The following is a 23,001-nucleotide window of genomic DNA, read 5'->3' on the forward strand; positions in this document are numbered from 1 at the left end:
TTCAACACCACTGTCATTTCTTATTCACTTGTCCATCCCAAAAACATTTTCTAACATTAAAAACCAAACTTGCCCCTAAAATAGCACCCAACAATGTCTGAATGAAAAAAACTCTCCAACATACAAAACATTCCTCACAGGCAAGAGATCAGCTTAAAGGGAGAGACAGAGTTTTCCTCCTCTTAATGTTTTTGTAGGCATCACAATGTCTAGCCGAGGGGAGAAGGGGGAGGAGGGACACAGAAAGAGAGAGAGAGAGAGAGAGGGGGGCAGAGGGAGGGGAAGGAAGCAAATGAGAGGAGAAAGTGGAAGCAAGAGAGTGTCAGTAAAAGAAAGCAGTCTGACTGCACAGAAAAGGCGCTCGGCAAACAGCGCACACTCATTGAGTCAGTGATATTCTGAACACGGAGAGCTGGTGCATTTGAGCTCAAGAAAACAGTTTTCAGTGCAGAGAGACAGCACAGAGACAGAGAAACAGAGGAAGTGGAGTGAAAAGAGAAGAGGAGAGGAGAGGAGAGGTTCTTCGTGGAGAGATGGACTCAGATTCTGGGGATCAGAGTGAAGGAGAGCTCTCTCCAGGTAAGGGATCAGTCCTCTCGTTCTCGTCTTCTGTTTCTCAAACTCTGTTCACAGCTGTCTGGCGGTTGCAGGCGAGCACAGACACGTGCTGCTACTTTTCTCATTAATACATTTAACATTCATCATCGTACTCATCTTCCTCACCCGGCGTGACAGCCTGTGACAGGGCGTCCATCCGCCAAGTGCTCTTCAGAGCTTTGTGTCTGAGGTTCTGCTCTCTGAGGAGAAGTTAATCTGTGATATTTGAGCTGGCTGAACACAAGGGCGGTGGAAAATTGAACAGCAGCACTTTGGTTTATGGCTGGCAAGGTTCACAGACTCAATATAAACTGGCAGACAAACCTAAAACAACCTTGTGGTCACGATAAAGAAGAAGTGTAATCTCACTGAAGGAGTTGTGAAAGGAGTTTCAAAAGAGCTCAGTGCTCAGTATTGCCAAGATACCAACAGTTTGAATCAAAAGTCAGATATCTCATATGAACTCATCAAATCCTTCCGAGACCAAATTATCTGAGCTGTGCTATGCGCATTCAAATACTCTTTCTGTATGCCAGCATCATATATGTTAAGGATAACAACCTTGAAAGATACATAACTAAGAACTTCTAAATTACATGTTCGTATTTTTGCAATCAACTGCCAACATTTTGCAGTAGCCTATCTTTGTATTTAGCATATAGACTTTACCTAGGACCACCCGATTTTTCATTTAATTTCACTAAAACTAGACATTTTTCACCTAGAGCGAGTCTCCATAAAATTAGTTTCAGGGAGCTTTCTGTGGTTAAGTGTTTAGTCATGGACAGAATTAAACTACAGTCTCACTGGTTCTCCATGGCTCACTTTTACTTGGGATCACAGTTGATCTGCAACTGAAAGAAATGAACATGTTTTAAAAATGTTGATCTTTCCCATACAGTAGTTAATGACCAGTGAATGTATTATAAATATAGTCCATACAACCTGTGTGCTGTATTCTTCTGAAGTCATAGCATATCGTTGTATGTGGAATTTCAGTTGTTATTTGCTGAAAATCTTTTTTGCAGTTCTCAAATCTTATGAGCTTAAAGGAACACTTATTATTTTTGAACTCCCCTAGAGTTAAGCAGTTGAGTTTTACCGTTTTCGAATCCATTCAGCCGATCTCCGGGTCTGGCGGTAGCACTTTTAGCTGCAGCTTAGCATAGATCATTGAATCTAACTAGACCGTCAGCGTCTCGCTCAAAAATGACCATAGATTTCGATATTTTTCCTATGATCTATGCTAAGCTGCAGCTAAAAGTGCTACCGCCAGAGTCGGAGATCGGCTGAATGGATTCGAAAACGGTAAAACTCAACTGTTTAACTCTAGGGGGGTTGGAAAATGAGCCTATTTTCAAAAATAGTGGCGTGTTCCTTTAAGCAAATTTAAACTTGAAAACATGTTACTGACATCAGTATTACTCTCTATAACTGATTCTCACGTCGCATAACCAACCACAACATACCAACTTTTAATATGCAATGGCATTAGAGAGCTTATGGGGAAGCTATGGGGAGCTAGGGGAAGATTATCAGTAAATAATGATATAAACTTTGGTCTGTTCTTACCTGAAAAATAATTTATGACTTCGGAAGTCTAATAAGAATATAGACAATTATAGGGATTGCTTTTATGGATTTAAACTCCTTTTTGGAGTTTGACCACCCATGGTCACTATATATTTTGGTGGTTTGTAAAAGAGCAACGTCAACATACTTCACACTCTTCTTCAACATTCTTTTTTTTGTTTCACATGAGGAATACTGTAAGTCATTCAGGTTTGAGAAGACACGAAAGAGAGTAAACGATGACCAAATTTTCTGTTCAGTTCTGTATGTTTGTGCTCCGAGAGCTGCTCTGTGGCCGTCTGAGGGAAAGCTTAAGTTCTTCAGCTACTATGAGGTTTGGCTGAAGGTCTCACTCAAAAGATCTCTGGAGTTGTGGACTGGAGAGGGAGATGATCTTTCATGTTTCTGCTCTGCCATTGGTGTTTATTTTCTCTCCATCTTCTTAGCTGAATAAGCCACCAGTTTGCCTCTATTTTCAGCCTCAGAAGACATGGCCACAGACCACCCAAATCCATTGGCAAAAAAATGGCAAGTTCTGAAGGAAATTGCCAGTTTCAGTCTGATTGGATGCGCTACACAAGAACTCAAGAGACTTCAATAAACAAAGACATGCAGGTTTTTTCATATGTCTACCTGCACTGGAAACCATCAGCAGTAGTTTGCCAAATGGTGGAGAAGACATATTCGAATTCTAGTTGCAGTGTAGATGAGTGCACTTTAAGCATCTTAAATGCATTTTCATGAGTTCTGACAGCCAACTAATAATTAAGCTGTAAAGGTTAAACACGTTTTTATCCCTGTGATGGCCATCCATCCAAGATGTTTCCATAATCCATATACATCCATATGAGTCCCTAGAACAGGTTTGGAGAATGGATGGATGGTTAAATGAGTTTAGATTTCTGTCTGCAATGGAGTAGACTCAATTTGAGCTCTTATATTCCCCCTATGGGATTACTAATGCATGGAGTTGATTATATAAGGCAAGGCATTTAAACTGTAAAAATATAGTTAAAGAGGTGGCAAGATGCAGGAACAACTGACACACTGCAATGTAAATGGCTGCTCTTATGCTCTGGTGGTTAATTAGAAGATTAGATGGGCCTACTCCTTGTTTAAAAACTTAAGTGGACTGCAGTGGTGGAGATATGCTATAGAGTATGTACAGTCTCAGTAAAGTATGCCAGATAGCAGTACTCCGCTGCAGACCAGTCTCCCTTAGATTCAGTACACAGATTAAAGGATAAGGAGCACGTGGAAGTGAGACGTTTCCGTCCCAACCTGAACACATAATTTTTTTCTCACATACACATGCTCTCCTCATGATGACTAACTACAGAGCTGGTTAGAGACACTAGAACGCAAAGCCAAATGTGACTCTGCAACTCAAGATGAAACATCTACTGCTTAGAGGACATTTCATATCTCTTAAAGAAGATCTCAGAACTGTAGAACTGAATATGTTGGAAAGAACAATGCTGGCATGCTGCTTTACTTACACACTGCTTTTGTGTATGGTGCGAAACAGGCATCATAGAGATCTCAACTATGGATTTCTTTCCTATGACTGGTCTGTCCTCTCTCAGATCAACATGGATATATTTAATATACAACAAAAGAATTCACATGAAATTTACGAACCAACATGTCTTCCATTGTGAAAAATAAGTACACTGAATTGTACTGACTATGGACTTGTAGTTTACTTCAATTCTTCAAAGTATATTTTTAAAGACTTCACTTGCTGATAATATAATTAAAAGGAAATAAAATATTACTTAAGATTACTTAAAGAGAGTACACTTTCCTGACTATGCAATTATGTCAAATTAAACGTTTTGCTTTAAAGTCCATTTTAAATTATTGTTTTAATAAAATTTGTCATACAGAAGTACACTTATTTTAATGTGTTGACTTACAAAAGCACATGCAAAGTACTTGATTGTAGTGCGTTATGCAATATTACTTTTAAAGTTAATATATTTGAAATGTACGAAATTGCAACTTCATTGCAAATGTGTAGTTACAAATATATTTAAATACATGATGACTAACCAGATTCAACATTAAAGTACATTTTATTTTTCTATAAATGCTTGTCAGTACATCTGTTACTTAGTACACTTTTATCCATACATGCATTTCAAAGACAATAAAGTAACCATGAAATTACATATAAAGATGTACTTAAGTCATACTTAAGTGGGTCAACAGTAAAAAAAAAAGTACAGGTACATTTAATATAAATTTGAACTGCAACACAGTTGCAATACAGTTTTATCAACACAATTAAGTGACTGAAAACATAACCTACACTAAAAACTATTCTATGTCTGATTTGGGCTTCAGGTACCCAGAAGAACAGATGTACTCAGGTTGTTTGTGTTGAGTCTGTGTGTCAATATAAGTCAGTAGGGAATTCAAAACTGCAGACACTCTTTAGAATGTCAGTTTTTCAAAAACCCAGCAGTTTTCGGTGGATACTGCTGAAATGTTTTGCATTGGGTCAGGGTGTGTGTTTTAGTAATCAAAGGTCTTGATGTACTTCCTGGGACATGTGTCCATCTTTAGATTCTCTTTCTGGAGAAATGCGATGAGTTAGCGTGGGTGCATGTTTGTTGTGTCAGCAGGCTTTCTGAACCAAAGCAGTCTGGCACATCAACAACATCCACTTTCACACATGCAACCTGTTAAATTGCAATACAATTGGCTGAATACCTTTTCCAGCGAATGTACCACAATTGCAATTCATGCAACAACTTATTGCAACAAAATATTTCAATCATTCACACTTCAGCACTAAAGTTCTGAAACAGTACGAATATGTTTTTTTACAGTAGCCTGTTAACTAATTTCTTGCATATGTTTATTTTAGTGTTTAGCATATTGTTGGTTTTATTTCATATTATTGAAAATCACTGATCTATGGCCCACAGCAATCTGTTCAGTTTAGTTTTGTGGTCTTTTAAAACTTGTTAGTTGTTTGTATATGTAAACATGCAGACTACTATCTAAAAGCAGGTACATTAAATGTGAACTGGGTCCAATAGTAGGAAAATTACTTATTTTGGAATTTACTTATGGGTCAGAGGGAGTATTCTCACACTAAATTAATGCTTTAAATCAACAGGCCTAATTATACAGTTTACTTTTAACTGAGTTAAGTCCAGTTCTGAGCCACGTGAGATCCAGCTGTTCTAAAATCACCACCTCAATCCACAAAACAGTAACAAGCTCTTTTTGATTGGTTTTACTGATATTTGACCTGTAGTACCACACGACCAACCAGCAGTTCATCATTACACAACCGACACATTGCAGAGAGAGACAGTGAAGCCACGTGTGGACCAGAATGAAGGCAAACCGATTTTTTCGTGCCTCTGTGTCCTGCCAGGAAAATCAGCCCCACCAAAAAGATAAAAGGAAAACGAGAGAGAATGTGAGAGAGTTTTTCCTCCTTCAGCATGAAAAATGTGTGTGTACTGTAAATGAGAAAAATAACCATCTAAACACTCTTCTGAGCTTTTTGGCACTCTATATTTAATTCCACAAGAGGGAAATAGTCATAATTTTAGCTCAAAGACAGAAAGGGGGGGGGGGGGGGGGCGACGCGCCGCGGGCTCCTAAGGACAAGACAGGGGGGGAGTGAGAGAAATTGTGCTGAAATAGGGGAATATTTCTCATCCACATTTAACAAGAATCACATCAGTGAAAACAGACATAAGTATGAGTGACTATAAACTCTCCCTGAGGCGTACCACAGCCATTTCCACTGCTCTCTCCTATTAAACAGAGGAATGCTATAGTAAAGCACTGTTAATTGAACTGCCTGGGGTCTGTCAGGGATTTATTAGCCTCCGCGTCTGTATTCAGATAATAACAATAATAACGACATTAGTATTTCCAGAAGGAACTAGCTGTGCTCGAAAGGCAGCAGAAGAACAGTGTTAAAGTTTCAGATAAGTTGAAGCGATCTATGCATGCAAGAAGAATTCAGTATACAAATGTCCTCATAGCCAGTGGTTATGTTTTGAATGCTGAACACGCTACCAGTGTAAGTCAATAGGAGATTTGAATTCAAATTGTAATCTTATACATCTTTGAAAGCATGAATGAATGAATGAGCCCTTTATTATACTATTCATCATACTATTTATGTTTCCATATGTATACCGAAGACAAAATGTGAGTATTCTGTATTAAATACATAATGAAATATAAGGATGACCAACATTTATGCTCAAACATGCAAAAGTCTCACAACACCAATCATTTTATGGCTGTTTCAATGCTATTTGAAACTTTCAACAGCAGCTGCAGTGCAATTGGCTCTTTTACTTGGAAGGTGTAAAGGGATACTCACATAATAATTAACTTTTTTTTATATATAATAATCTCTGCGAGTCAATATAATGTGAGTGAACATATGGTGAACAGTTGACACTTCAAAAACCACACAAAGCGAACGTGCACAACTACAGTTGATGAATCAATGACTTCAGAAGCAAAACGATAGGTGTGTGAGGAAAAATACTAGCATTTTAAACTCTTTTTTTTAACTACAAACCATCGTTTCTGGTCAACTGTCACACACGGGTAAACATCAGCACCTGAAGCTCATATGAGAAGTGACATGGATATTTCACAACATGCTGACATTTATGTCATGTGAAAAATAGTATGCAGTACACATTAGGCAAAAAATAGTAGGCAGTATACACTATTGCACAGTAGGCAGTATTATATTCCTTTGGGATCATATCCTCTTTCTTTCTGTCTGTGTTGTGGGTCTATACAGTAGTTTTAGGGTGTGTATTGGTGTAGATCTTTATGTCCTTTAGCTCTTGAGTACTTTTATGCATCCAAAATATTACAAGCGAACACTCTGTCTCAATGTGACAGACAGAATTGTTCCCGACTGCTCCATTTTCAAAATTAATATGCATAACTCATAGAATAAATGGTTTCTATAATTATAAAAGCATCCATTTGGAGAGATGTGAGAGTGTGTGAGCCAAAAGTGAGACAGTAACCCTCACACAAACACATCAGGGTTATGAGGAAGCTGGAGTGATTCAGGCTGAGAGCTTTTCTGGACAGGAAGTCACCCACTGAGACTGAGATTATGGTCAGGAGGGGGGTGGGCAGCTTCTATGCTAGTGACACGAGTCGTCTGTACCTAGATGTGCGTTTTGTTTCCTTCTGACCCAGCTATACTTTTTTATATACAAAAGTGCCCCTAGAAGCTAACTCTGGTAAAAACCTCCTTTTTTGACAAGCTCAAAAGAAAAATGCATCATGAAAGACTGAATGTCTTTATTCTTTAAAAAAAAAAAGTGAAAAAAAGAATGAGATATACAGACATGTAAAAAAAAAAAAAAAAAAAAAAAAAAAAAAAAAAACCCCTTGTGACAAAGAAGCTGAATTTTTTTATTTTTTAAAAAAAAAAAGGGAAAAAAAAAATGAGAAAAAAAAAAATGTAAAAAAAAAAAAAAAAAAAACTAACAGAAATAATGTACTTTAAAAGAGTGATTTAATGTAGTTTGGGACACTTAACTGCATGTAAATGAAAATGTTATCATTTACATTTATATCAAATGTAATTAGGTAATCTTTAGAGTGCTTTTTTGACCCACTTAAGTAGGATTTAAGAAATCTTTATATTTAATGTCAAAATTACTTTTATTGTCATTGAAATAAGGTTAAGTAAGTGTACAGCCAAATGTACCGACAAACATTTATGGTAAACTGAAATATACTTTAATGTAATTTCTATTGCAAGTTGTATCTTAAGAATTTAAACGAATTTGTAATCACACATTTGTAATGATGAGGTTGCAATTTCAAACATTTGAAATGTATTAACTTTTAAAGGGGTCATCGGATGCAAAATTCACTTTTACATGTTGTTTGAACTGAAATGTGTGTTGGCAGTGTGTGTACACAACCACCCTATAATGATAAAAATCCACCCAGTGGTATTTTTTTAATCTCTATAAATAATATCCCCTTTTTCAAATCAGGCCATTCTCTGATTCTTGGCTGTGTGACATCACACAGACCAAGGCCCCTCCTACATGGCTGTTTAACCTTAGACCCGCCCTGAGTGTGCTGTGAACAGTCCGCCATTGTTTCGACGCTGGTTAGCGATTTAGGTGTTTTGTTGTTGGATGTAATAATGAACATAGCAGTTGTCATTTACTCCCAACATCTGAGCCGCTGAAGACGCAGAGGATTACGTTGGTTTCTGAAGGGAATGCGCCTCCCGATCTGACTAAATGCGTATAAATCATTAGTGATCCAGCTTCACCTACAGAAGAAGTGAGTATAAGGGTTTTTTTCTTAATAATGTGCTAGTTAGCAACTTTTGTGGCTACTGCTCCTCACCCCACAGAAGAGAGGGGTGGGGTGAGCAGAGCTCATTAGCATTTAAAGACACATGCAACAAAACGGGTTGCTATGAAAAGAGCTGATTTTGACATTGTAAAAAGGGTGCTGTTTTACACTACCATTGAGAAATTTTAACCAAAGTATGTTATAGACTTTTCATTAAGACACTAAAGAATCATATCAACTTGTGGAAAATGGGCATCCGATGACCCCTTTGATATAATATTGAACAGTTAAAATTGCAATCAAGTACTTTACACGTGCTTTAGTATGTTAGTCAACACATCACGATAAGTGTAATTCTTTAAAGCACAACAAAAACTATTAAAACCATCATTTAAAATGTACTAAAGTTTTTAGTTTGGCATAATGATTACTTAAGTGTGTTAAGAAACTTAAGTTGCCTTTTATTTCATTAATATTATATTATCTGCAAGTACAGTTTTCTAAAAAATATACTTTTAAGATTTAAAGTACAAGTGCACATTCAATACAGTTAAGTGCACTTCTTTTTTTCACAAGGGTAGTTCACCCAAAAATGGATACTCTGTCATGATTTACTCATCCCCATGACATTCCAAACCTGTATGACTTCCGTGGAACACAAATGAAGATATTCTGAAAAATGTGTCACTGAAAAGTCCCCACTGACTTTCCTTGCATGGAAAAAACAGCACAAAGTTGAAAGCTTAATTCTTTGTAGTTGACATTACATTGTCAATACATCTTAAAAGTGAAGTGTGATTTTTGGCAGATCAGATTATAACAAACTTGCTTTACTTATCTATAGTTTGCTATTCTCACTATAGTTTTTGCAGTCTGGGTCCATCAGCACTGAAGCAGGAGGAAAATCTTGAATAGGTTGTGACAGCAAGTTTGGGAACACAAACATAAAGGTATCAGGGTTCATCTGGCATTTCAAGATCTACAGGGAGTGGCTTAAAAACTGTTAGCTTCCATTTAAAAATCAGCTGCCGGGTGCAAACCTCTTGCGGTTTCTGCTGAGTCTGGAAAACGCACGTGCAAGCCAGACGAGAGGGAGCGTAACTCTGCCCTCAAAGGCTTTCTTAAATCCGCATAATCACCCCAGGCTGTTCTGGCTTCTCCTCTGGAGGAGGACACTTATATTTGACGTTAGTTGGCCAGTCATCTTTCTACTCATGATTTTCTTCCTTTGTTGTCCTTTTTTCACCAAAGTCTAAATAATCACAGAGCAGCTGCTCACAGTGATATCACAAACAGCAGATGAAGATTTAAATCTGTCATTATATCTGGAGCACTGAGTATATTCAGAGCCATTATTAGATCTGATTTCACGCTAAGTGTCTGATTAGCTTCTCTTTGTCAGTCATTAGTTGAGCCCCTACCACTGGGCAAATAACATGGTCTTTTAAAACTGATAATTATATGCAAGATATTAAACCGCTAGGAAGAATAATTATAAATGTAATTTAAAAAAAAACTCACTGTGATATCAAATATGACACTGCACACCACAAGTTAAAAAGCATTTTGCTAAATATGTCGAACTAGTCATAAAGTTTGGCAATATTCCGTTTTGCTATCAGAATTATCTCTCTAATGTATTAAGTGTTTTTTTACATCTGGATGGAGGGAAACTGACCAGAATCAACACACAGCTTTTGAAGAGTTTAAGTGTTTTCTGCAGAATAGAATGCTGTGTCATAATTTAAATGAGCTTCTGCTTTGGAATAGTAGTTGGAATAAAACATGTAAACGCATTTGTAATAATTGATGTCAAACTGACATGGCTCTCTTCACACTTTCGGAATACATGTTACTCATTCATGTCCATCAAATACTCTGTCAGAGTTTTATGTACTGTAGTCATCAATGCGGTCAAGAGCACTTTCAGTGTGCATTTACACAGAAAATGTTTTTGTCTGAAAAAAATTAATAAAAACAAAACAGTGTAGTGTATTTTGGACTGAGCCGGTTTGTTGGTAAAAAAAATTAATTCAATTCTTTTAAATTCATTAATTTTTTTCTTATCTGAGATAGCAAATGTTTATCAGAAAAACATACAGGTGAATCTAAGGCATAACCTACTGTAATAATCCTGACCAAATATGTCTCATGTGGAATAGGAAATTTGTCCACCCTCACATTTTTCCAAAGCAATGCGTCACCTTAATAGAATGATTGTTTTAAGCACATTACTAACTAGCAAAGAACAACATGCTAAAAGAAGATTTAAAAAATCGAATGGATATATAAAATCTATTTAGAAAAAAAAATAGGCTAAACATTTTCATGTCCAGACTCAATAGAGACAACAGGGTGGACATGTTGTTTTACGCTATTAGATAAGTTGGTAACACTTTAGAATAATGGTCCGTTGTTAACAAGTAACTATGCAGGAAGTAATAGGTAGTACTACATTAACACTTAACTTAATACTATTAACTAATAGAGAAGCAAGATTAACTAAGCAGTAAGTAGTAGCAAATTTAGGACAAAGGTAGTTCCTTATTAGATATTTGATCATTATTAAATAAAAATATCCTCATTGAGAACTACTTGTGAACTATGACCAGTTAATAAAGAATAACCAATTAATTACTAATCACAACAGTAACGTCTTAAAAGTGAACAATTGGGTTATTTGTGGAAACTAATTTATGAATTTGATATAAAATTGTGACTACTACTCTTACCAAAGGATGGATGTTTAAACTTAAACATAGAATAATAATACAAATGAAAATTCACTTAAAAATGTTCATAATTAAGAAGTGATGCTGACAAGCTCATGATTGAATTAGTTCACAATTATGATCTCTGCTTCGTGTCAGTACAATATGTATCAATGTAGCCCACTCCAAAAGACCTACTGGTAAAATATCACTAGTGCTTCACACAAATGTATGACTGTACAGTATGTCAGATATAAAATATGTTAAATAACTTATTAAATTACGTAGTAATTACTGAGTGGTTAAGGTGTTAAGGTGTGGTAAAGTTTTTCACTTTAAAATAATGGTCCAGATCACTAGTAGTTCCTTAGTAGCACTTTAGCTTTAAAGTGAAAAATACGTTAGCCTCTCACTAATTACTCAAGCGTTACCATGTCAGCTTGCAGGAACTACTAGTGACCTGGACCGTTATTTTAAAGTGAAAAACTTTACCACACCTTAACACCTTAACCACTCAGTAATTACTACGTAATTTAATAAGTTATTTAACATAGTTTATATCTGGCACTAGTGATATTTTACCAGACACTGTAATCTGGAATATGTGGTTTTGTGCTCATAATTGTGAACTAATTCAATCACTTCCTAATTATTAAAATTTTTAAATGATTTATTTGTATTATTATTTTATGTTTTTGTTTGAAATAAACAGAGAACATCCATCCTTTGGTAAGAGTAGCAGTCACAATTTTATCCTGTAGCCGACTTATTTGGGGGATATCATATTCATAAATTAGTTTCCACAAAGAACCCAATTGCTCACTTTTAAGACGTTACTGTTGTGATTAGTAATTAATTGGTTATTCTTTATTAATTGGTCATAGTTCGCAAGTAGTTCTCAATGAGGATATATTTTTTTAGTAATTATCAAATATCTGATAAGGAACTACTTTTGTCCTAAATTTGCTACTACTTACTGCTTAGTTAATCTCGCTTCTCTATTAGTTAATAGTATTAAGTTAAGTGTTAATGTAGTACTACCTATTACTTCCTGCATAGTTACTTGTTAACAACGGACCATTATTCTAAAGTGTTACCGATAAGTTTTCTAAAAATGAGGAAAGGAGAGAAAAGCTTATGACTAATACTTACTTTGTTTTGGGAATTCTTTCCCTGCAAGGAAATTATGTCACGTTATTTAGGCCTTGTTCTTAAGATTTTAATGAGCAAGCAGCACCAATGTAATAGGATTGACTGGAGTTTGAGAGACACAAGTTGAGAATAAACATGCTTGGGGACATTTGAATTTGTAAAAAAAAAGATTTTGTTGTATGAACATCTGAACATGCAATACATGTTCAGATACAGTACAACAGAGCCTCTATTTTTAAATAAACAAACAAAAAAAATCTGTTTTATTCGAGCTTCAAGCATTCTTTTTTTTAATCAAAACTTGAATGCACCTAAGTTTCATAAAAAAAGAAACATTCTGAGCAAAATTGCATATTTATCAAATACATCTGGAAATTCAGTATGTACGATGATCAAAGAAAAGATGCAGTAGATGGCTTCCATCAGCACTCCCAAAGCTTGCACAGTCCTTTGCCACTTCCTGGATCGACATTTCACATATTAGTAATATCAGGCAGCTTTCATTTATATGCAGTTTATTGTTGATGATTACATTGTTTTTCATATGCTTGCATATAAGATCGCTCGTTTCTGCGTCTTCCTCGCTTGTGTTTTTGATCAGGACATTCTAGACTCATTCAGGGGATGCGTATTAGCGCTCCCTAGTGTATAACAGTGAAAACACGGAAACATGGAAAATTCCGTGTTTGGCAGGAAAGCGTTATCTTGCGAATAATGGGAAATTATGTGTTTGGCGGGCAAAGAGTTAATGGAGTACATCTATGCATTGAAACCAATGTGATATTACCTTGGTTAACATTTTATGTTATGCAGAATTGTTTTATGGGGACATAAATTTTGTTAGAGTTGGAAATCATTGGAAAGTTAAACACAATGACCACTAGTTAGTACTGTAGATAAGTTTTCCTATGCATTGATTAATATCCACTACAATCTCTGTAGTCCCATTTAGTCACTTGTTAGTTTTTCAAGACATTATAAACATCACAAGAAGGGTATTACTGATGCTTTTTATGTGGTAGAATAAAACCATATCTTGAGAAAAAAACAAAACACTGATTTTAGGACAAAGGTTTACTCGTTTCTGTGTTTTAGGACTTCCTGCGGCACTCTGTTAGGTTTTGAACACTTCATAATGCATGACACAACTCTCAGTCAATAATGAATCTTGTAAAATCATAACACAGCGCAGCAGTTTGTGTACAATTAAACACAAACAAAACACATTTAACAAGTCTGACGTCAATCATTTTAATGTACCAGTGTTTTCACATGACCTACATTTAGTCAGTTAATCAGAGATATCTCTATTACCATGCAATAAATTGATTTAAAAAATCACCACGGGGCAAAATCCAACATCTCACAGTGTTGACAGCTGACCTTTATGTTTAATCACACATTAGAGATATGCAGGCTAGCGCAAACCACACACACACACACACACACACTGAGAATAACCCATATACCTTCTGCACTTTCAGACAAAGGTCAGTATGTGTTGGTGTGGACTGATATCAGATCAGATCACACAGAGATGTGTGTTGATACTGGCTTTGTTCCAAATCCTAGTGAGCCACCTCGCTGACTACTGTCTGCATAGGCCGCTAAAGGGAAGTTCACACAGAACGTGTTCTTGCAGTTGAAAACAGCTCGGTGGAGCATAGTGGAATAGAACAAAATGTAGAGATAAGGATCTTTTTAAAAAACAAAAGACAAAAAAAACATAGCATTAGAAAATAATGTTTTTGAATGCTTAATTGTGAAAAAAAAAATACATAAATAAATTACTGAGCTCACTGAAGTGCATTCTTGGAACTGCTTTTCCAAGAAGGCCAAAATTAGGTATCTGTTAAAACAGCATAGCATGTTTCCAGCTTGTTTGGATCAGTCTTTGCTTTAAGAGTGTGTTTGTGATGCAGACATTAGGGTTTGGAACACAGCTAATGCTCAGGCTGCTAAATTTGAACTGTGTCGTCAGAAGAGGGTATTGATTCAGAATCAGTGTTTCCTGTTAGTGTGTATTTGGGCTGCAGATGATGAGAAACACTGAAAGCAATCCATATGTCCCACATAGAAAACCAAGAACAGGAGTGATTTCTCTTGTTTCTAGTTATTTTAATAGTTACACTGCCAGAGATCAGATGTTTTATACCCCGAGGAATGGTTTATTTCTGTGACTGCCACTGTGAAAAAGAAATACACTATAGCATACTTTTAAAAAGAGCACCTATTATTATTCTTAAGAACAGTTTTTAAAAATACACTTTTAAGATTTGAGTTTCACTACAAGTGGTAAACAGTCTAAGACAGTGTTGCCTAAATCTAGAAGACAGATGTGAGATTTCTCAGGAGACACGTCTAAGGCTTAATGAATATTCACAATATATTCATGATGATTATGCAGCCACTATAAAATTATGATTGTAATTTATGTTTTTTTTTCTTCAGTATTATATAAGAACCTGATCGGTAACCTGACCTTTGCATCAAATTGAAAACCAAGCAGACTAGATCAGTCTTTCCAATGAATTTTACCCTCCATCATTGCTCACACTTTCCTTCTCTGTCTCTTCTCTTTTTTTGCATTTTACCCATTTTTGTTCCTTGCGCGTTTCCTCTCTGTCTTTTTTCAGTATGGAAATAGTGAAGGCTCACAATGTTGTGCCAAGCATTCACTCACAGTGAACCATCTCTGCTGTGCGTCTTTTGAAAGTTGACAGCCCCTCACAGGAATAAACGTCACTGCAGAGTTGGTGCTGATCCCAGATGAGGAGGCCCACGGCTTTGCCACCACAACACACAACTAATCACACCACAAACTTTATTACAGTGTTTGCAAAACCACAATGTGTTGCTATTCATCAAGCCTTTTGCTTTGGGTTTGTTCTTATGCCCTATCCTTGATTATTAAACTTGTTAAGCCACTTAAACTTAAACCTTTAAAAAGCCACTTAAACTTTTGGAGTTCATGCAGCCTTAAAGGGACAGTTCACCCAAAAATGAAAATGTACTGTTAATTTACTCACCCTCAGGCCATCCAAGTGTAGGTGACTTTTTTCTTCAGTAGAACAGTAAAGAAGATTTTTAGCTGAAATCGTTGTTTTTGGGGATTCATAAAATGAAAGTCAGAGGCTGAAAAAAGCTAAATAATAATAATAATACCCATGGCTCCTGATGATATATTGAGGTCTTATGAAGTGAAACAATCAGTCTGTGCAATAAACTGAATATTATTTACAACATTGTTGCTGGAAAGCACTCTTAGCAGAATGGGTTTTTTTTCTGTTGAACTTGTGTATATTTTTTTCCTTTGTTAAAGGATGTTAAATTATTAAGCAGTGTCTCATGTAGGTGTTTTTCTTGTATTTTAAGTAGTGACCACTGGGAGGTGCTGTGGGCATATATACTGTGTGTGTGTATATATATATATATATATACATATATATAATTTTTTTTCTTTGTCTTTTTTCCTGAGGTTGAAAAGTGAAAGTAATAAATTGGACGCAAGTTCATTGCATTCTGACAGAAAAGAACTCTGTGTCTTTATTTAAAATCAAAAATTATTTCCTGTAATGCAGAGCCTCAGGCAAGTATAGAAATCCAATTGTTTATAATTATATTATTAAAGCACCCAATTATGATGTGAAACATGGATGTTTTACATGTCTAAAGCATATAAAGTGAATAAAATAGTCTTCATCAGCTCACCGTTTTACATAAACAATGAGAAACCATAAAAACATTAATTTTGCCCATTTATTCAAGTGCTCAGTTCACACATGTGGATATCACCAGCTCATCAGTTCTCCGGTCTGAGTTCAAACTGATTCCTCAGTTCAGAGTACTGTTGGAGGAACTGAAGCGCTGAATGAGGTGACAAAAACCAGCATCATATGATCATATACACCAGTATATTGGTTCATTTCTAGTCAGAGTGACTGTCAGACACTTCCGAATGTGAGTTTTGATTGAGTAATTTATATGCCTAGAACTTTGCTGCTCAAGCCATGAACTGTTTCAAATGGTTCAGTCCAATGTGGTGAACTGGTTCAAATAGTTCACCAAAAAGAACCAGTTCAAATGAATTATGTGTTCGCAAATCGGACATCACTCTATACCGCTTGTCTGCGGTTATATTATAGGTAATATTGTTCTAAATAATTTTCAGTCTCTTGCACCGGATAATCGTTTTGCTTCATAAGACCTCAATATCTTGTCAGAAGCCACGGGTATTAGCCTAAATTAGTTTTTCTTGATATGCTGTTTTTTATTCTCAAAAACAACCAGCAACTGACTTGAATTTTATGAATCACCAAGGACCACGTTTCAGCTAAAAATGTTCTTTACTGTTCTACTGAGAGGGGAAAAAAACACCTACATTTTGGATGGCCTGAGGGTGAGTAAATTAACAGAATTTTATTTTTTTTATTAACTGTCCCCTTAAAGGGATAATTCAACCAAAATGTACTCACCCTCATATTGTTTCAAACGTGTATACATTTCGTTCATCTGCAGAACAGTAAAAGAAGATTTTTTTAGGGGGGGGGGGGGCAAATTAATTGGGGACCAGTGTTTTTTTGGCCTTAATTAAATTACATTGGACAAAAACAGTTCAAATATAGACCTATATATTTTTAAATATCTTCTTTTGAGTTCTAAAATAAATAAATAAAAGATACAGTTTTGTAACAACATAAGGCTGCATAAATTTGACATTTTTAGAATTTTTTATTGCCAGTTTTAACAATTTAATAATATTAATTTCTTTATATATATATATATATATATATATATATATATATATATATATATACAGTAGTGTATTTGTAAATGAATTGAACTTGCACAGTATTCTTTTGCTCCCTGTAAGCGCTGCTACTGTGTTTCCTTTCAAATGCAATCTGACTTCCAAATTAAAACTCTCACATACTACACGAGATTCCAGCTCCAGAAGTCAGATCATCACTTGCTGTCTGTTTTTATCGTTTATCGTTCATGTCGTGATGGCTGCTGGTTCAGAGTAGGAGAGAGTAAGAGCAGAAGAAGCTGTTTTCATGTTGAGTCTGTCCCTCAGGGACCTCACTGGAGAAGCTTTCAGAAATCTGAGTGTTCTCCTCAGAGGAAGACAGAAGAGACAAAGAGAGCAAAACGAGTGGGAAGGAGAGAGGTAGCCTATGGCAACATTAGGTTTGAGATAGCAAAGTAAAGATGAGTCTTCTCTTCCTCAGAAACAGGAATTCCCTATACAGATCTGTTCTCAGATGCGTAGAGAGCTTTCATGTGTTCTGAACACATCTTTATTAGAGCTTATTAGATTGTGAGTGTATGAGATTTATAAAGAGATGTTGTTCTGCTGTCAGTCATCCAAACAATAACTTCAAGTGTGTAAATGAATGAGAACATGTTTACTCCTGTACCCTTATAACTGAAGTCCAGCAGGCAGGAAGCAATTTGAATAAATATTTTAAATATTCAGCTATAGCTGCTGGTAACTCATGACCAGCTAGACAATTAAACCTGATTACTTTTTTATATCTGTATGAGGATACCAGGAAAGGACCTGATGTAACTTACCGTAAAGAACTGCCTACACAGTTTTTATGAGAAAACGCATAACCGGACGTTCCTCCTCCTAGAAAAACAATTCCACTTCAGAAAGAACAACTCATACTTACACAGCAAAGATTTTAATGAAGTTTCTGTTTTTATTTTGATAAAATATAAATATAATATAATAGATATGAAGTTCAATGCTTTTATAACATTGTATGTTTTAGTGCTTTTTTTTGTTTTTATTTCGTTCCATAAGGTTTATGTATAATTTAGTCTAATTTATAAAATGTGAAGTGCCTAAGAAAAATAACGAATAGTTATATAAAATATTGTTCTTTACTTCACAAATGTCATTCTGAAAAATAACAAAATACACAAATAAATAAATAAAATACACAAATTCATATCATACACCCACGTTTTCTGCTAATATGGGTTTCTATAAGAGTTTTGAGTAAATGCAAGGATAAAAAAAAAACATATATGTATATTTCACAAATATATGAAATATTCAGCTTAAATCTTTCCAAAACAACAACTGGATAAATCCTAGTAGTATTTTGTAGGACGCTTCTCTAATTTTTTTACTGATACATTTGTTTTACATTTTCCATGCTTCAATGCAAGGCCAAAAATATTGCTGCAGGAAAATAGAGAAAACAAAGAGCATTTCGTATAACCTTATTGCTGCATTGATGTTTTAAAACATCAACATTACCAATATAAATATTTCCACAAAAATAATCTCCGCTGTATATTTCCACTGAACTAGAGTTTCTTAAAAGTAGCATTACACTTTTTGGAATTGCATTGAGCACAATATGTTTCTTGGTTTAACTGGTAATTGGAATTATTGAAGAAATTCAGTGTATGACAACAAATATTCCAATTCAAAGTCATCACTTGATTTTTATGGCAGTTCGTATACCACAGAAAAAGCAATAAAGTGACTGGTTGGAACTTGAGCTCAGCTTCTGCTCTACATCTGCCTATTTCTTGGACTGACCTGAAATATAGTGTTTTGTAAGTGATATTTGAGGGTAAAAAGAAAAACAACGCTTATTCATGGCAGATTTTATTGCTTATTTTAGAAATATGTTATTGAAATATGAGCTCTGTAAATGGTTATTGAGATTTTGAGATTTCCCCATTGAATTATGAGCGCTTGTGCAATATTTTTTATATCTTTGTCTTTCTGAATTTTGTTAATGGAAAAAAAGATTTTATCACCCAGAATGCAAAGTAGTGACCCCATGGGTGTTATGGGACATATATGTGTCCTCTTCATTTCTGACCCCTACATTCTGCATTCATGTTTATAATACATTCACCTCCAAACAAATCACCACACACACACACACTCAACATTTTTTGTTTATGTAATATGGCATATTCGTTTTCGTGTTATAGACGAGATAGCTAAGTGTGGAGGGGATGTGAGAGGAGAGCAGGGGTCTGTGTTTGAAGGAGTCGTGTGTTTTCAACACCTTTTTAATTAATTCTTTAGTGTTTAAAAATAATCTCAGCTGACAGCTTCACACATTCATAGACACACATACACACACACACACAGCAAGGAAAAAAATAGAGCTGAAGAAATCACACTTTAATATATTTGTGCTGCATCTTATGCAACAGACAGCATGTGAAAAACAGATACATATAGAGATGTATTGATACTTTAGCATACTTTTAAAAAGGATATATCATTTAAAGAAATACACTGAAGTTTGAACTGAATGTGATGTTTTCAAACACTTTACTGCATGTTATTTACAATTAAATAAAAATGTATGATAGTTTAAATTTATATTACATTCAATTGAACTTTCGAGTGCTCTTTTGACACCCTTAAAGAAGACTTACATTTCTGTAATTTCATAATTATTCTATTGCCTTGAAATGTGTTTAAATTGTACATTTATATAAATAGACTTTAATGTCATTTCTGTTGAAACTTGTATGTCATGAATTTAAATATATTGCAATTCAGTGCATTCGTAATATATTAACTCTAAATGTAAAATCGATTAAAACTACAGGTAAAATTATAATCAAATACATGTAAAAAAAAAAAGTCAAAAGAGCCCACCTCCGAGTCTGTATGACTGCGGTTCAGAACTTATTTTACAGTCACACTTTTTTTCTTGTATTAAAAAGAAAGCATAAAACTGCGACTTCTATGGATTTAATCAAACAATCAAATGTGGATCTTGACTTGAAACATTCGAGAGTCAGTGATATTGTAAGCTCTCATCAAGCTTTAAACAAAAAATAAATAAAAAATAAAACAAATCACAGATTGGTCCCATATTCCATATATTTCAAGTTTTCTGCGGGGTAGGGTTTGGGGAAGATATCATTTATTATTTAACAAAAATCCTGTCTGTTGGTCTTCATGGGAATTTATTAGTGCTGCAGTTCAATCCTGCTTTACCCAGGAAAAGTACACAAGTTGAGAAAAATCAAGAATAATAAAACATACAATCCATGCACTTTCTTCTTTTAGGTGAATATATCTGTTGTGTTCGTCGCAGCAGCTATTTATCGCATTCACATTTATAAACGACGACAGTCATTTTTAAGTTTAACCACTGTTTATTCCAATTTGAAATGTGTCAGCAGCTGTAAAACATCATGTTAAGTATATTTAAGTGCTTATTTATAAATTAATTGTGAATTTATAACTGAATTGTTGGTAGTATGGGTGAGGATATAAACACTTGCAAATATAAACTGTAATAAATGTAATCACTGGCAGACGATACTTTCCACACCAAGATTAAATTAAACAGAGCGAGATGTTGCATCTGATGAACATTCCCTCCCTCTGCACAAACACACACATTTACTTAACTATCTAAATAGGGACACTGCATAGACTTATATTGCTTTTATAAATACTGTAACCTCACCAGAAGAAGAAAAAAAATCTGCATTAAACACACACTCATCCAATGTTGCCTTGTTGTCCAAAAAGGTTTTGTTTAAACCAGCCTACTCTGACATTAGAGTATTTGGGTTTGGTCTCATGGGTAAACACAAAGCTCGATGAACGGGGAAGTTCACTAATGATTAAATCCTTGGGTTGTTCTGCTTTAAGGCCAAGATAAACAAACTTTGTTCTTTTTTTACTTAAATGCCTTTCCCCCCACCCATTCAAAAAGAGCTACAGCTGTGCAGACCTCAAAGAATCAGTGCTGTGCTATCAGTGCTATTGTTAACTATGACTAAAACTATAAAAAATAAATAAAAACATAAAATGAAAATAAAACATAAAGTTAAAATAAAACTTGTTAGGTGTCAAGTTATAAGACTAATGAAAATGGCAAACTAAAATGTAATCTAAAAAGAAAACAAAAACTGAGAGTATAAAAATACATTTCTAAATATTAATAAATGCTATATAAATACTACTGAAATACTGAGCTTGTTGGTTAATTTATTTCTTAAATTATCTTTTTATGTTTCACAGAAGAAAACATCATACTAGTTTGGAATGACAGAATAATCATTTTCGGGTGAACTAAATAGCATAACTGATTTATGAGCCTTTCATATAATGTGCAACACTTTAGAAGTCAGTTTCTGAGATGCTGCATGTTATATTTAAAGTCATTTTCAAGAAAAAGAGGTCCTCACAAATATAACTAAACCTGTACACAGTACGCACACACATACTACCATGCACTCCTACTCTAAGATAAATGTGTTTTTTAATAATACCAGTTAGGTTAACTCAATTACATTTACAATATTATATTTTATGCATGTTTCTTCTTTTGCATGTTTCATCAGTCAGTTATTTAAAGTGTTGATTAAATTTACAGTGACTGAAGAGCAAGCCCCCCAGAGACACAAACACACCCACCCACTCACACACACACAATGCCCAAAATAATGTTTATTTGTGGTGCACACACACTGTGACAAGCTTGTGTCACACACACACACACACACAATCATTCCCCCTGCGGCAATTTGTACCACTTCTCGAATCTGGAGCTCTGAGCTTGTCAGGTGAATTTAAGTGTGATGTTGTGACGCCACAGTAGTCATTAGCAGTTCTCTCTCTGTGTCGCCATCATAAATGACTGGTATGACAGGAGGATTATGGGTAGTGGAATGCCCCAGGCTCATTGCTCGCCCACTGAGAAACACTGCTGTCATTATTATCCAGATTATCAGTCTGAACTTGTGCCCACTGCAGATATAATACAAAAAAGTATCAAAATGTACCATGGTATTAGGGGTTTTGAAAACAATTTGTAAAAAAAAAATCTAATCGAAACTGATAAATAACAGATTGGAGATTAAAATAATAGCAAATTTGTCTCATTTTAAATTAACACAGAAATGTACTTTTACTATGGTAAAATAAATGTTCGGCGATATCGATAAATTTTTGGCGCTATATTTTTTCTCTGTATAGTGTTGATATGGCCACCAGTAAATACCGTAAATTTTGTCATGCTAGCATGTGTGGAAATATTTAAAACACGTGTTACAACTAACCCTGTGTTAGTTTGTGCCCCGCGCTCCCCTAAGTACACTTTTAAATAGAGTACTTATTATGAAATTAATTTAATTTAAAAGAATATACTTAAGTGCGAACTGAATGTAATGTTTTTGGACACTTAAAGGGTTAGTTCACCCAAAAATTAAAATTAGCCCATAAATTACTCACCCTCAAGTCATCCTAGGTGTATATGACTTTCTTCTTTCAGACAAATCCAGTCGGAGTTATATAAAAAATTGTCTTTGCTCTTTCAAGCTGTTTCATGGCACTCAGCAGGTGTTACATGCATCAGTCCAAAAGCTCTTAATTAAAATGCACCCATCCATAAAAAAAATGTCTCACAGGGGGGGTGAACAAAGCCCTTCTGTTGCGAATCGATGCGTTTTTGTAAGAAAAATATCCATATTCAAAACGTAATAATCACTTTAATCTAGCTTGCACTCACTGTTGTACACTGGAAGCAGTTCCGGGCGGATGACGTATGGAGGTCGGCTTTGCACATGCTCTGCTCAGAAGTGACGAACGCGGAAGCGCAGGGGAGAGATCAAAACAAAACAA

The 23,001-nt window shown here is 35.1% G+C and overlaps 1 protein-coding gene across 1 annotated transcript in view; it reads left to right on the forward strand.

Moving 5' to 3' along the window:
- Window positions 1–301: 301 nt before the first annotated feature.
- tnfaip8l3 (tumor necrosis factor, alpha-induced protein 8-like 3) overlaps window positions 302–23,001 on the forward strand; it is a 37,621-nt gene continuing 14,921 nt past the window's right edge. The window contains exon 1 of the mRNA XM_016276691.1: window positions 302–579. Coding sequence (XP_016132177.1) covers window positions 534–579 — 46 coding nt within the window. The 5' untranslated portion in view covers window positions 302–533. The remainder of the gene's footprint in view (window positions 580–23,001) is intronic.

The sequence above is a fragment of the Sinocyclocheilus grahami genome, unplaced genomic scaffold (genome assembly GCF_001515645.1).
Source record: "Sinocyclocheilus grahami isolate Dianchi unplaced genomic scaffold, SAMN03320097.WGS_v1.1 scaffold105.1, whole genome shotgun sequence".
Lineage (NCBI taxonomy): Eukaryota > Metazoa > Chordata > Actinopteri > Cypriniformes > Cyprinidae > Sinocyclocheilus > Sinocyclocheilus grahami.